The sequence below is a fragment of the Stegodyphus dumicola genome, chromosome 5 (genome assembly GCF_044657685.1).
Source record: "Stegodyphus dumicola isolate Sdum_Otavi_A_Nest chromosome 5, ASM4465768v1".
NCBI classification, from domain to species: Eukaryota; Metazoa; Arthropoda; class Arachnida; order Araneae; family Eresidae; genus Stegodyphus; species Stegodyphus dumicola.
In genome coordinates, this window is record NC_140772.1 from 138,092,770 (window position 1) to 138,109,746 (window position 16,977).

Below are 16,977 nucleotides of genomic sequence, written 5' to 3' on the forward strand. Positions count from 1 at the left end.
CGTTTTAAGGAACCTTTTGCTGGGATTCGAACCCTGACTGAACTCCCAATGTTCAGCGATTTTATCGCTCAGCCGCTTGGGTGCCATATACCGAAATGTATTTCTTTCTGTGAACGCAGCTATAAATTATATTTATGCTGGAAACTGTAATAATATAGCATTCAGAGTCTTCTTCGAAGCAAATAAAATCATGCATTTCAATTTCATCAGTTGGAACTGGAATGGATGTAATACTAAATTAACTGAATTAGTGATAGATAGATAATACAATAAGTTTGTCTAATTTATTATTGCTGCTTGAGAATATCCAAGTAATTAAAGGATATATAAAGAGAACGACGAAGGATTTTGAAAACGTAGCAGTTATTGTTATAGTATAAATAACAGTGAAACTGTATTAGATCTTTTAAATATGTTTAATATAAAACTAAAGACGGAGCAGGCTAGCTAAATATGAGATAACAAAATATATGAAACCACTAATTAATTATTAAACTAAGCTAAGTTAAAATTTTACAAAGAAGCGTTAACTGAAGCATTATATTTAATTTGTACTAGTTTGGAAAAAGACATCTTATATCTCTACATATACACCCTTTGGCAAAACCATCGAAACACCAAGAAGGACTTTTGCGATCGTGACGAAATTTGGTATGCAAAAACTTCTTAATCGAACATGCAAATGATCAAGGTTTCAAGGCAAATGAACAGGAATTGCGATCATAGCGTGCATTTCTAGTGCGCAATTCGCAAAGTATAAAACCAGTAATAGAAGCGAAAAATTTATCTTTTTTTGTTGCTGCTAGGCAACTAAAAATGCCGTTACGACGATCCCAATCAGCCTTTGCTTTACAAAGGCATACAGCCATAACCCCTGGTGTGATAGTGTGGGGCGCTATTTCCTTATGACAGGTGACAGGTGACGGAGGACGGGGACGCCTGACGTATAACATAGGTAAACAGGCATATGTCCCACGTCCTCCACTATCTCGAAGAAGCAACTCACTGGAGCCCCGTGAGGCTGCACCAGGAGTTTATTTCCTTATGACAGCATATCTTTAGTCATCTCGGTACATCTTTAGCAGCTCAACGGTATGTTGATATTATCCTGCGGCCGGTTGCATTACCCTTCCTGGCACGTCATTCTGGGGCCCTTTTCCAACAAGATAATGTCAGCCAAATACCGCTGGCATATCTCTAGACTGTCTCCGTGCTACTGATACTCTTCCTTGGCCAGAAAGTCACCAGGCCTTTCACCAATCGAGCAAGTCTGGGGCATGGTAGGCCGCCAGATTCGAGCACCACAAAATGTTGCAGATCTGGAGTGACAACTGACGAATGCCTGGCAAAATGTGCCGTAGAATAACATTAGAACCTCTACCACTCCTTGCCTCGACGAATTCAAGCATGCATTGCCGCCAGGGGCAGTTCGACCAACTACTAATTTGAACACTCAATGCATGATTGTGAGCCGTGAACAGGTACTATGACCTTGATTTTTAATCATTTTATTATCTGTGTATGAGCTATACACATATTCAGTTTCATCAAAAACAACCTCTTCCTTCATGGTGCTGCGATTGTTTTGCAAAAGAGTGTAATAAAAAGAAGAGTCTGTCTGTCTGTGTGTGTCTTTCATTCGTGCTGCGGTTAAGGTAATAGACCGAGGGTTACGAAATTTGGTACATAGGTGCATCCAGACAAGAGCCAGTGTACCTCAAAGTGATTTTTTTTTCCAAAATTCAAATCAGTTTTTATTTTTATTTTATTTATTTATTTTTTTTTATTTTATGTTTTTTGATGAAATCGCATCAAATCGATAACTCTCTCTCATATATCATATATCTCTCATCTCTCATATATATATCAGCACTATTGCCACTCGGAAAAATGAGGCCGAACATTAGTGTTCTAAGAGTTTTTAATCACTATCTTTGATTTTACCTATTTGGGGGCGGAAGAAAGTGAACGTTTACCTTTTCAAGGACCCAGAAAAGAGCTGCAGAAAGTTTGGTGACGATAGTTATAGTAGTTACTGAGTTATTAGCGAACAAATACACATACTTTCTAAAATTAGAGGGCTGTGATATGACTAGCAAAAGTTAAATGGCTGTGATATGACTAGCAAAAGTTAAATGGCTGTGATATGACTGCTGACACATTTTCTCAGAAGATTACCTAAAGTATCGTAACATTTTAACACATCATCATATATTGGGCAGTATAAAAACGTAATGCTTTTTCTGCATACGTTTTTGGTTAATCTTCCATAATCGGTGTGAGCGCCAAACTTGGCGAGAATTTTTAATTTGCCGCGATTTTGATTTGGTTGTGGTTTCCGGCTGTATGTTTTCCTGTGGCAAACCTAGAGCTTTATTTCCGTGATTGTAATTAGTGCGAGTTTTAATGTAGTCAGAATATTTTTTTTTAATTTAATTTTGAAATACTGTGTTTATTTACCATTTAATATTTTATAGTTTTAATAGGAGTTTCAGCTGTTGTTGGTGGGAGAATGTTGGATTTCAGATTACGTGAAATTAATTTCAGATTACGTTCAAATGTCGCTCTTTTTCTCGTGAGTAATTTTGGGTGTAAATTTCATTTCAAACAGCCAAGTTAAGTTCTAAGTGGAAAAAAATGGCACAAGTAATAAAAGTGTCAAATTTAAAATTGTCTAATAGCTACATTAAATTTACAAACTCACTTTCTCCTATCCACATATTACCCCGCTTAAGTTATCAACATTCGGCGCGTATTAGTTCGCACAAGAGCACAATATAGAGGCACAAATTAACTAACACTTGCAATTTTAATGTTTACTTTCACACAAATTAAATAAACGTTGGTTCTTTTAATATCTTGCACACATTATTTAAAACAAATTCTCTTCTGAATCACTGTATGAAAATCCATTTCGCTTCGTCATTCGCCGCAACCAGCCTTCACTCGCCTTGAATTGTGATGTAGGAATGTCTTCTCGTGCCGCAGCAAGCGTTCTTATTTGGCGCATCTCCAGTGTTACTGCGTACCTTGAGCACGCATATCATAAACATACGCAACTACTTTTTTTTTCGAAGTTCGGAAACTTACATTTTGGACCACGAAACACGTGTCTTGTTTTGTTCGTTACAGCCAGCTGAACACGTTATTTGCTCCAATTGCGCACACACTTTTGGTCCACTTTATATGTTATTGCTGCTGCTCTTTTTCCATTTTCCTGCGAAAATTCTACGACTTTCAGTTTAAAGCCGCTGTATAGCTGCTGTATTTTCCCATTTCAAGCACGCTACTTGCTAACTACCACGAATTCCAAATGATGCTATGAATGAAAAGAGAAATCTTGAAATACGCGAATGCTCCAAGGAGGAAGGAGGGAAAAGTAATTTCATTACAAAACAGTATTTCTTGGAAGCCCTGTGTGATGAAAACCTTGTTTGGACTGCCTTCATTTATTATCGATTCTGCCGAGTGGATTGCTGGCGCCGATGTTATGACTGAATAACAGCTGTGCCAGAATGCAAGGAAAGTCTCTGCTATCCATCCTGGCGCCAACCAAAGACAAAAAAAAAATGCATATTCTTTTTTTAAAGATGTTTATTTTCTAATGTTACTGACTAAACGGGAAAAGGCGATGTTAAAAAAATATATTTTAAAATAAGAAATTCTTTCGGTTTTGGGCTGCGGACACTGTACGGGTCACATTTTTTTTACATAAATTTTATCTGTAAATTTGAAGTGCGGACATTACACGAGCGTATACGGTAGTAAAACAAGCAGGGAATTGGACATGCCAAAGAATACGGTGTGGAAAGTCTTGCGTAAGCGGCTATGTTTCAAACTGTACTGTTTGGGATTAGTGCAGGCCCTTACACCAGCAGACAAATTAAAAAAGGCGGGACTTTTGTGAAGAGATGCAGTTAAAAATGAAGGAAGATGGTTTTGTAGAAAGACTCATCTTCTGCGATAAAACCACTTTCCATGTAAGCAGCAAGATGAACAAACATAATGTCCGTATCTGGAAAAGTGAGAAGCCACATACGCAGATAGAGTATCAGTGTGACTCTACAAAAGTGAACATATTCTGCGCGGTGTCCCGCGAGAAAACGCACGGGCCATTTTATTTCGAACAAGAAACTGTGTCGGTGAAACTGGAAATTTCATTTCTGGACATGTTGGAAACGTAGTTGTTACTGCAGATGAACACCAATTACGATGATTACATTTTGCAATTGGACGGTGCTCCGCCCTATTTTCACAGGAATGTACTAGACCTTCTTCACCATCCCTGGATTGGACGTGCTGCAACAGCAGACCTTCTCTCCTGGCCACCTTGTTCACCGGATTGAACACCATGCCATTTCTTTCTTTGGAGGTTTGTTAAAGACTGAGTTTCTAATGCCTGTGTCCCTTGAGGAAGTTTATGATGGAATAAAGTAAGCCCTGCAGACCATTACTCAGTATCGGAGATACGATACTGAGTATAGAAAGATTACCGTGTGTAACTAAGGGTGCAGTTTATTAAAACTTTCAATATTTTCTTTCTTTAAATTTAGCTTTTAATAAACATTTTTTAAGGAATTCAATTTAATAAATAAAAAATTTTTAGGAATTCATTTCAAAATTTAAATTAAAAAAATTTTGGGAATTTTTTAAGACATTTTAAGAATTTTTTAATTTAAATTTTACTTTAAAACATTTTAAATTTTAAACATTTCAGTTTTACTTAATTACTTTTTAATTATTACTTTTTAATTTGCAATTTTCACTAAAAAATAATTTTTTTCACTTAACGTTTTTATTTGCATTATATACACAATTTTGCAACCCACATTTAACATTACAAACAGTTTACATTTATTAATTCACAATAACCACTTAACTGTACTTTACTTCAATTAGAGTACTCTTTTTATGATATTTGCAGAGCAAACTTACATCTCTTGATTGGCTCAGCTACTAAACTCCCTACCGTAAATAGTTGGTCAGTTAAAATTTAAACTTGAATTACATACTCTTAGGATATTCTTTGATTTTTTCTAGATTTAAATATTATTTAATTTTTTTAATATTAAAGTTTACAAAATTTTTATTAAAACAAAGATAGCAGCTTGGCACTCAACTTTACTTACATAAGCGCCATCTATATAATTTGCAGAACACACTTACATCACTTAGAAAATACTTTTACAGACCCCAACGCTAATATGGTAGGTAAGCTAGAATTAAAACTTACTATTTGCTTGCTTTTAAGTATTTTTTATGTAATATTTAAGTATTTTCAAGATATGTAATTATATTTTTAAGTATTTATTTGTTTTTTATAAATTATGAATTAGTTCTTTTTAGTTTCTTATTGGTTTATATAAATTATGTCTAGTTCCTTTTTAGTTTCTTTTTGATTGATATGCATATTCGTGTCGGGGAGGTTTCTGTAGACAAAGGTTTCTAAAATGCATTGGTTTCTAAATTAATTTTTCTGAAAAATTGAATTTAAAAAATTTTTTTAATTTAATTTAATACTAGACTTTACATTGATTAATTCTCTAAATACTTCATTATTGGTATTTTCCTTTTAAACCTTTATTTTAATTGCTAATTTCTCAGGTACCACTTTATTGGTATTTCTTTTTGGACATTCTTCACTATGTATTTACTTTTGGTTTTGACTTTTACCCTTGCCTGCATGAATGACGAAACACGAATTGAATGATTGTACAATTAGGTTTGGAGGCAACTTCCCCTTGATAAGTCTGTCTCCTGCCTGCTCAACAGTCATTCACTTATGCATTTAAAAAAAATTTAGATTAATTTTAATTTGCTAAATTGGTGAATTTATTTTTATGGTTTGGTTTTGCACTTGATTTACTTATGCTATCTGAAGTTAAATGATATTGTAGGTTAGTTCGAAAATTAAATATTTTATATGTTTGCACATTTTTTAATTATTTTAACTTTAAACTTGCTTTTTCCGTATATACAAGTTTGTTAAAATTTAATAATCTAGTTATATATATATATATGGAAAAAAATGAAATAGGGGAAATAAGGACTTTCAGAATGAATTTTATATATATGTAGTTATATTTAACATAATTTATTATATATATGTGTATATACTGGCACATATCCTTGAGTGCCTGGAGTTGTCTCTTGTGGACCTTTACGGGTCTCCTAAGCTGGTTTCGATTTTTTAAAGGTGAATGGACTCGTGGATCTCGTTTAGTATATTCCTAGGCATGGAGATTAGTAACAACAACAACTGCAATATTAGGGTGTGTATTTCATATATATATATATATATATATTTTTAACGTAAAGGGAAATTCAGTGAATTGACATAATTTTTTGAGTTGGAACACTGAACTATGGTGCAACAGCCTTGCAGCTTCATTAAATCTTTCGCCGAACACTACAGTTACACTTACTTACGCCGAACACTACAGTTATAGGTAAACTACTGTCTACAAATACATTTTATCGCATCATATATCCAAAGTTTTATTGTATTTCCTATTCATGTCCCCTATATGAAAGCAAATCGTTTCTCAGTATAACTTTAATATGAACAATTATCCCAGTTAACGATCAGGAGGTATTGTTTAAATATGAAGTACTAAATGAAACAGCATTTCAGAAGGCCATTTCAACACAAAGCAAAACAGTAAGTAGGTATAGAGAAATCCGCGGCCAAGAATAAAAAATTTTTATTGTAATTCCTTTAAACATACAGAATTTTTTTGGAAGTACTCATCAGTAAAAGTTTCACATCTTAGAATTCGAATGTGGCCTAAATAAGCAAAAATACCTTTTTTTAAAATAATGTTGTGCTTTCAAATCCGTTGTAAAATATAATAATGTAAAACATATACATGTTTCTTTGCTTTTTTATTACACACACACACACACACATATATATACAGAGTGATCAAAAAGTCAGTATAAATTTAAAAACTTAATAAATCACGGAATAATGTAGATAGAGAGGTAAAAATTCACACACATACTTAGAATGACATGGGGTTTTATTAGAAAAGCAATAATTAGAAAAGCAATAATCTGATCAGAAAAGCAATAATTGGCATAACAAATTAAGATAAAGCAAAGATGATGTTCTTTACAGGAAATGCTCAATATGTTCACCATCATTCCTCAACAATAGCTGTAGTCGAGAAATAATGTTGTGAACAGCACTGTAAAGCATGTCCGAAGTTATGGTGAGGCATTGGCGTCGGATGTTGTCTTTCAGCATCCCTAGAAATGTCGGTCGATCACGATACACTTGCGACTTCAGGTAACCCCAAAGCCAATAATCGCACGGACTGAGGTATGGGGACCTAGGAGGCCAAGCATGACGAAAGTGGCTGCTGAGCACACTATCATCACCAAATAACGCGCGCAAGAGATCTTTCACGCGTCTAGCAATATGGGGTGGAGGGCCATCCTACATAAAAATCGTACGTTCCAGCAGGTGTTTATCAGCCAGGCTGGGGACGATGCGATTCTGTAACATATCGGCGTACCTCTCACTCGTCACGATAGCAGTTACAAAACCAGAATCATGCATTTCCTTGAAGAAAAAAGGCCCGATAACAGTATTTTTTTTTTTTTGGTTCTAATAAAACCCATGTCATTCTAAGTATGTGTGTCAATTTTTACCTCTCTATCTACATTATTCTGTGATTTATTAAGTTTTCAAATTTATACTGACTTTTTGATCACCCGGTATATATATATATATATATAGAGAGAGAGAGAGAGAGATAAAAAATGTAAATCAGCTTTATAATTTAATTTAGTAATAACCTCTTAATTACTCATTTTTACTTCGGGTATTTCCTCTCTGTATTCTAAAAGCAGCAATAACTTTTCTGGACTGCTCCATTTCTAGATTAATCTATGTCACATGGCTTGCGTAACGCCGATGACGTAGCTAATTCAGAACTTGAGCACAAAATTTTGAGAACTGAAACCTTTTTAACCTAAACTAAAACCTTCTCTTGGTGAGCTTCCTATTGGATAATATGATGCATATTGTGGTTACAAAGTATATTGTGGCTCCAAATGTCAATTGAAATGAAAATAAATACTTTGTCTTACTGGAGTGTCGAGTTTCCTCTTTAATATAGATCTTCGTTGTATGCAACTACGTGCTGTGCACCATCAGTATTTCTGCGTTTCTTATGTGTCAGTGTGCTTAGGTGTCAGTAGAGGACGTTTTCAGTACAATGTTTACGCTATATTTCCATACATTATGATGCTACGCAAACTGTACGCCATACTTATGTGTAGAACAGGGGTCGGCAAAATTTTTTACTAGAATGACATATTTAAGAAGCTCAGGAGTTCGGCGGAACCGTGGGGCGGCTACGATAATAGTAGAAATAAATACATAATAAAAATAACAATAATAAATATAAATGAATAATTGTATAAAAATAAATTTATGTGGGTATTAAAAGAAATTTTTACGTAATAATAGGTTGAAATGAAACTTATCTCAACTTATATCAACCATCTGAAAAGGTGTGTTGCCTATATCTTTTAAAGAGAAGAATGCGTACTTTGCTTATAACTCGAAGCACAAATTTATAAATGACAAGGTTATGCATGAGCAGAGGTTACGGATGTAAAGCGTAGCATACCGTTGTTGGACAGAGTATACGTGGATAATAGCCGAAAAAGTGATTTATCTAATCATGTAATGTTATCTACATTTGGCTAAAATTCTCTTTCTGTCAGAAATTTATTTATACAATTCGCACAGTTGTTGAAATGACGAAGATAAAATGCAAATTTTTCTAAAATTATTCCTTACAATTATGGGCATTTATTGTCTAAATATCTAATATTTAGAATTTGGATACTTTATCAGCGGGCAATTCAAAGTTGTGTCGCAGGAACCACGTTGCCTATCCCTGGTGTAGAACGTATTGCAATCTGATGACTGATTGTTTGCGACAGAGAATGAACTAGTCGAAACCTCTCTAGTACGTTCTTCTTTATTTTGACAATTTTGGCCGTATGGCATGCACATTTTGTGTGAATTCTTAAATGAATAAACAGGTTTTTAAATACTTAGCTTTAGAAATAGCTGGAATATGTGAATGCAGAAATGCCATTTTATATGAATTTGAGAGACATCGGATCATGTTTTTTGGAGTCCTTGCCAAAACATTCCTCTTGCTAAACGAATGTGGACAGGAAAGCTCATTCTAAAAGTTTCACTGATTGTTGTTTCTAATTGTGGTGTACAATACGTATTGTGTTATTTTTTCCGAAACTAATTCGTTTTAGTTTTGGGTTTGTCAGATGCCAAAGTCAGCAATTATAAAACTTTGGTTGTTTATGTTAAAACATTAATTCATTCTTTGATATTAATTAATTTATGTAATAAATTGTTTCATTATTCAATTAATTCATGTAAACTGAATTAAAACTAAGAATTTAGAATAGTAACTGTAAAGACCATCTGCTATGAAATTAAACTTTAAACATAAATTTATTATGTAGCAACAGATGTATGAGAGCTTAAAAAGTGAATTCTTTTTTTTGAAAAAATAGATGCTGAATATGGAACATATTGTAAATAAACACATAATGTAAATAAGTACATATTTATGCATCAAAAGTTTTGAAAAACGCACTTATAAATATGTATTATAAAGAAGCGATAAATAAATAATAAACTAACAGAATACATAACAAACAGAATAACAGAATACATAACAAAGTTAAAAAAATTAAGAAGTGTTAAATGTCTCAGTGTACATTTTATAAATGATTCTCGCTTATTATCATCGCAAAGCATTTAAAGGTTAATCTCTAAGCAACAAAAAATTTTCTTTTGAGCTGATGTTTTCAATGTAAAATCCTTGAGATCACTATATGTGACAGACAATGACCGCTTTTTGTATCCTTCCGCTAATCTGGAAGAATGCCTCTCAGGGGCTCGCATGAGACAATGTATGGCGCCGGGTTTGAATTTAGATCTTGAATTAGTAGGTTGCGATTCAACAAAAGCGTTTACCAAGGTTAAGAGAACTTCTCACCTGAGCAGACGGAAAGGTGGTTACTTTAAGTGATGCAAATTTAGAAAATGGCATTATCGAGAAAGATATTAGATCAGATCCAAAAATAGTGAGCACTTCAACTAAGCTCTAGAACTAGAAATCAAATAGATTTTCATCACTAAATATTTAGCAAAAATTAGCCGTTTGTTAAAAAAAAAAAAAAAAAAAAAAAAATCTGAAATGTTTCAGATTTTAAATTACGTCCAAATTAAATTACGTTTTTTTTAACATTTTGTGCGTTATCTTTATTTGTTAAACATCATGTTCTTCGTACTTAAACCATAAAATTCAATTCAAGAGGAATATCGCAAAATAGTTTTAAAATGAGCATATCTTTAGAATTTCCGATACAAAAACTCACGCGCCGGAGATAAAAATGTTTTTTCTGCATAACGTTGCCATTGCTCGCTTTGAAATCCTTGAGTTTGTTAATCAAAAATTCGTCAAAGTTTTAAAAAATAGGAAATCGATCATAAAACAAATTTCAAATTTGGTCTTCCACATGCTCATATTCGTTGGAGGATTACGTTATTCAAAATTCGATGACTCTATGTACCATTGTTTTATCACAATACGAGAAATATACATACATTTATGCAGATTTTTCATTATTTAATTTCTTCAAATATAATGCAGGACTCTAACATTTTGTGGCAACAGTTTGAAAAGTGAACCGACGTTTATGAGTCCGACGCAAAATGCCAAAACGAAACTAATAGTCCTTCGGGATTCAAATCCCTTTGGACTTAAAAAAAAAAAAAAAAAACATTAATCAACTTCAAAAATTACATTTTACGTCTGAAGAAATGTTTTTTAACCATTAAGATTTGAGCCGTTAATTAAAAGAATGCTTTATAAATATTCTTTAAAACGGATCCCGTTTCTTTGGTACGAGAGAACACATATTATGATGTTTTCTTATGTAGTTAAAAAAAAAACTTGTATTTTACGTTCAAAGCAAATGTTGAGGCCACCTGTATTTTTCGGAGGTTATCTGGGGAAAGGTGAATAAAATTTATAGCGATTAAAATTTTATATTAATTCATTTAATTAAATTGCATTATATTTCGCTTAAATAATAACGGTACATTTAAAAATAACATTTACAGTTCAGTTTTAATTTGCTAGACATGTAAATGTAATTGTTTCCTTACCTGAATATTGATACTTTTTATGTTGTACATCATAGAATGAAATTTGTTTCTATACTGTTACTGATACTTTTATATTATAATGTTGAAAACAATTTGAGGAACAGAATTTAACGAAGCTAATAGAATGCAGGAATTTGAATTTAAGTTGTGAGGGACTGTTTTTCCTTACCGTGTGCCTTCGTGGTGCAATCGGAAGTCCATCCGACTAGAGTTGAAAGACTCGGAGGAATTCGAACTCCTGCGAGGCCACTGCTGATTTTCGAATATGATTAGAAAAGTAAGTATTTAAGAAACTGGAAAGAAAATTCGGAAGGGAAACTGATAAAGCATGCCGTAATGGTGGAAGATTTAAATTCAAGGTTAAAACGGGAAGTGTGCTTAGTGTTTATTATATTATGTAACCATTCTGGCTGTATATCGCATGTTACTAATATTTGCCAACTGATTGGAAGGAGAGCGTAAAATACACTCTGTGCCTTCATTAGTTTCATGATCTAATTTAGCCTGACGCAACTTAAGTGCTTGTAGGCTTATGTTGTAACTTTGTAGGGTTTATATTTATTTTAACTAACATTTATTTTAAGTTTAAACTATCTTTCCTGTCAAGCCTTACTTTCCCCTGGAACTGCCAATGCCAGAGTATGTAAATTTTAGTAGAACGCGCAAGGATTCAAATTATCAGCGGAAGTATTCTGAGTTAAATAGAAAGGAAACGAGTTCGTAGGTGTGCTTTCTTGCTTCTCGAGTGTGGAGGTGGCTAGTTAGAAATTGAAGAACCACGTGTTTCGGCCTGTTTGCTTGCCTCGGCGAATTGTTAATCTTTCAACGTAATATTCAGAGTTTGCTGAATTATCAGCGGTATTGTAAAACGCGGTGACGTTAGTTACGTTTAGAGAGCCTCGTAGTTAGTTACTTGTTAGTATCTCTTTTTAGTTTCTTATTTTTATTTTACCGCCGGGTCGGCGTAGTTTGTGAGCGTCAAGAGCACGCATTTGTAACTTCTAAAGTTGAATAAAAAGGGACTTAAACCCTTCTCAAGACTCTGTCTAATTTCCAGTTTTCAGCAGTCACCACTTTGTTGCGTGCAGGTTGGAAGCGCGCAACTTTACAACTTATAAAACTATACTGTAGAGAAAACATAATACAATCAAACCGCAACATTTCCTTGGATATAATCGATACTTATTTCGGAGGCTTTGCTGGTACTTTGTCTCATTGCCATTCTGAAAATGTATATGGAGTTCTTCAAAATTAAAGATATGTTCTGCTAGTTTTGGCGTGGAAGTAGTAGGGTCAGATCTTCACACATCCCCCATAAAAAGGTCAATATAGAAAACGTTCAAGCAGAATATGATGCAGTGTTCGATAAGTGAATACCAGATTCATACTGTTGGAACAGTTGCTTGTTAGCAGTGGCTGTCAGATTGCTCAATGACTGGTTGTAATTAGGCCAAACATTATCTAGTCTTGCATACGTTTGATAACAATGCATTGACCTTAGCCTCTAGGCAGCACGCGACATTTTCTCGATGGAATCTGCATTTAACTATTCACGACTTATGGTACATTAAAATCCAGCGTATGTTTTGTTATTCAGCGAACGGTTTCAAGTATTTCAGTGGTTCTTTCATCTATCATAAAGTGGCGTCTTGTCATCAGGAAACATCAGACAGTTAGGTAGTTTTATTCCTTGCACTGGCCGGATACGTATTTAAAAAACAATGAATTAAAATATAGAAATTTAACTTCATTCGGCCATCATGACATGCTGGACTGTAATAAAAGTTAGCAAAAGTTGACTGCTAATCTGAAATGATGAATACGTGTGTTCGACCCCCCTCCCCCCACATGAGGCTTATAGGGTTATCGCATATAGCTATGTGTGACGCTATAAGAAACTTTTATGAGAAACTTGTTTCTTCAACATTAATTTAAACAGAAGGTTTGTAACGGAAACAGTTGCGTGACGCTTTTAGGGTATATTACGATGCTGAGGAAAGTGCATTATACTTTCGCCTGGAAGAGGAAGGAGAGAAGAACTTCTAGAAGGTCTTTGCGCATGTTAACCAGTCAAATTTGCTGGAAACGAAGCAAATTTGACTGGTTTTATTAGCTTCTGGAAATGTTGCTTTCGATGCGCTACTGAGGGTAGCTAGCAGGCCTAATAGCAGTTTTAGTTGTATGCGTGTGGTTTCTCCACTTCTCATGGCTGCAGTATGGGTCTACCCCATGAGATGTACACTAGGCAACGTTCTCAGTAATGAGACGGCTAAGTGATCGTTTGGTTAGGCCATTCATGGCGAATGCTTTCAAGCAAATATTCGGCCGTTGGATGGAATTGGAGAGATTGGGGGAAGAAAAGAAATTTTTCCTATCAGTATTACGTCTCTTCGTTTTATTAGCTTCTGACAGGAATGACGTGGCACTGGAGCAGTTTTCTTGATTTTTAGATGCTTCAGATATGCTAATATGAATGTTACAGAGTTTACGTGATTCACGATAATTCTAATTGCTTCTTAATTTTACGAGGAGTTTTAAAAATAATGAAACAAAGTGTATCAGCTTATTAAGCGTACTTTAAAGCTCCGTTTTCGAAATGTTATAAATGTTGCTTATTAAACAAATACCAATTCTTTTGAGCAATGAAGAATAATCTATGACTTGCTGATCTTCTAAAACTATTAGGTAGAAAATGAGATATAAGTCACTTTACATTTTCTTTAAACTCCTAGATTTCCATTCTTATAGCAATAAATGTTTTAATAAAAGGGAGTTGTTTTTTATTTACTGTTAATTTAAAACTGTTTTTTTAACAGAGTATTGATGTGTACGTTGCCATTATGGATTTTAAGCCGATGGAGAGCGATGAGGAAGCGGTAGCAATGAAGGAAGGACAACAGGTTGAAATTATCGACGCTTCAAAGCCTAGGAGGTAAATAACTATATTTTCCTTCTATAATAGTACTCATTCTACGAAGTTTGTTTTCATTTTTATATTTTTAATCAAATGTTTCGATGATTTTATTTCTAATGATAATAATGAAGCTGTCATTTAAAATATTAATCAAGGCTGTGGTTAGTTAAAAAGTGTAATGCTGAAAACGAATTATATACGACAACTCTGTTTGTCTACAATATTTAAGATGATCACTATAATTGTTTCAGTCAGAGAAAAAATAATAAAACAGGAGTGTTTGGAACTTTAAGAATCATAGTCAACTACGTCGCATCTTTCAAGTTGTTATGCCGATATGTTTCTTTATTTAATTCTGACATTTCTAAATAAAAGGTGTTCGAAAAAGGTGACTGTTGATTTTAATTTCGGAAATACTGATCTTAAACGTATACTTTTCTTACAAAATTTCTTAGCATTAAGTGCAAAAAACGCTCGCGCCGTGAAGATATCCGTTAAGAAATTCAAGCTTTGATTAGTTCCCGTAAAATATAAAGTGTAATTAATTAATTAAAAAAACTATTTTGTTACTTATAAATTTTGTTTAAGGTAATTAATGAATAATAAAATGGAAAAAATATACATTATACTTTAATACGTTAGAGTAAACATTCTCCAAAATACGTTTAATAAGCAAATCGAAGTGGCCAACTATAAATTTAACAATGTGTACTTTTATATCTGTGATGGAACTGGGAAACCAAAATGAGTAACTTTTATTTCGTGACTGCTTCGTGAATTTTTTGTTAGTTATTGAATTTCTTTGAAAAAAGGTACAGTGAAATCATTTAAATCAGCATATTTGTTGTTAAATATTTCGATAAATGTTTACAAAGCAAGTACATAGAACCTTTTTTTGTTTTTAATTCACAGCATTTAGAATTACTTTATAAAAATATACCCCTTAAAATTTTTTTTAATATCTTTTTAAAGTTTGAAGTGTATACCTACAGATCAATGGTTAAGAAAAGATTAAGCCCGTAGTTGCTGTTGACAAACAGCCTGTGTGATTATAGGTTTTACTTATTGCTGTTATAGATTGCTGCAAATATGTTTCAGAAACTAAAATGATGCAATAGTGGCGTACAAATTTTTTGTTTTTATCTTTTTTCTGTCTAGGACGTTAAAAAGTTTCCTTTCATACACATGGAAAAGCAGCAGAATCCTGACATAAAGAGCGATAGTATCTGTGGAAGGGGGAGGAAAAGTGCCTACCGTTTGTTATCTAGGAATGTTACAGTATTCATTGCCAAACCAAGTTTAAATTAGCTGAATCCTCTCTCCTACGCGTTCTACCTCTTCGAACACAAAAATGTCTTTCAAGACCTTTTGGCACGAAACATAAAAATCACCATGTGATCTTTCATTTTTTTCAGTGTTTTTATTATTCTGCCATTTCAAACGTTCTATTTGATTGCACCATTTTACTTCATTCTTAAACCTGAAAAACTCTGAGATTCTGTTTAAGATTTGCTATTATTAAATCTGAAACAATTTTGCCCCACAGTATTTAACACTAATATAAAACGTATTCTATATGAGAAACTTATTTTCTGAAATATAAAACATTAGGGCTGCGAGATATCATCTTTACAAGTTCCACTCTCTTGAGCAAATTTTTAGAATGCTGTTGTGATTATAAGCTATGTAATATGTATCTACATCTCTACAACTGCAAATGTGGCGTTCAAATGGCTAAAACTCATTTCTAATAATAGAATTGAAACATGGTGGCTAATTAAAGAATAAATAGCAAAAAAAAGTTGTAGTGTTACGTCATTTTTAATTTCAGTATTTCTTATTTAATTACTGCGATTAACCTTTTTAATATGAAGTTTCAGTTTATGAAATAGATGAGCCAAAATTCAGTTATTTCTTACTGATCTAATGATGAAATATCTTTATATATTCGTCTTAGGATAAATTTGTGCACTGCGCAAACTGGAATCAATTGCACTGCTCAGTTAAGTTAATAACCAATTACTTTTAATAAAAGAACTCGCAATCTTAAACCTGATATAACTCATTTCTGACAATATAACTCCTTTCTGACAATAGTATGGGAAGAATACACAAATTATATATTTACATGCTAAAAAGACAGGAGTTTCTTTTAATACGTGACTGTAAAACATTCAATAAATTTCGTAATTCAAAGAAATCCTGAAATTCCGATTCCGCGTAAACAATAAAAGTAATGCAAATCCTCAAATGCAATGCACATTGGACTAATTTATGGCAATTATTTTATTGCAAATTATTTTATTAAAGTGAAAGTTCTTAATTTGGCACATTCGACTGGCAGCACCACTCTGCATTTAGTATTGACATTTTATTCTGATTAATTACTCTATATTACAAATTTTTTAATTAATCTAGTTATGTATTAAAATATGATATTTTCATTAATTAATAAAAATGGAGTTAAAAGACATTTTAAGAACCAGAGATGTTATTCAGATGACGGCATTAAATATTTTTTCTGTTCGGGTCCTTTTTACTTCCTTGTACGAAATAAAGGAAGTATTGTAGTCACGAAAATTTCCGAGTTTCATATTTCGATGAAAATATCCATTTTGGCTGCTATCGAATGCAACTTAACGATGTTTTTGCGCGACATCTCTACGTAAGGACAGAATAAAGGACTCATTTCTCTCAAAGGAGTTATAAAACTGATTTAAAATTTAAGAAGAAGAGATTTCAGAAGAGATTTTTTTTTCATGGTGTCTGTACGTAAGTACGTATGTATGCATCTCGCGTAACTCAAAAACGAGTAGCCTCAGAACGTTGAACTTATGTA

General features: G+C 33.2%; 1 protein-coding gene across 5 annotated transcripts in view; it reads left to right on the plus strand.

Moving 5' to 3' along the window:
• Nucleotides 1–16,977, plus strand: part of LOC118190192 (protein Obscurin-like) — a 735,887-nt gene that overhangs the window by 360,395 nt on the left and 358,515 nt on the right. For all 5 annotated transcript variants that reach the window (XM_085817109.1, XM_085817110.1, XM_085817106.1 and 2 more), the window contains one exon: nt 14,041–14,156. In XM_085817109.1, coding sequence (XP_085673235.1) covers nt 14,041–14,156 — 116 coding nt within the window. The remainder of the gene's footprint in view (nt 1–14,040; nt 14,157–16,977) is intronic.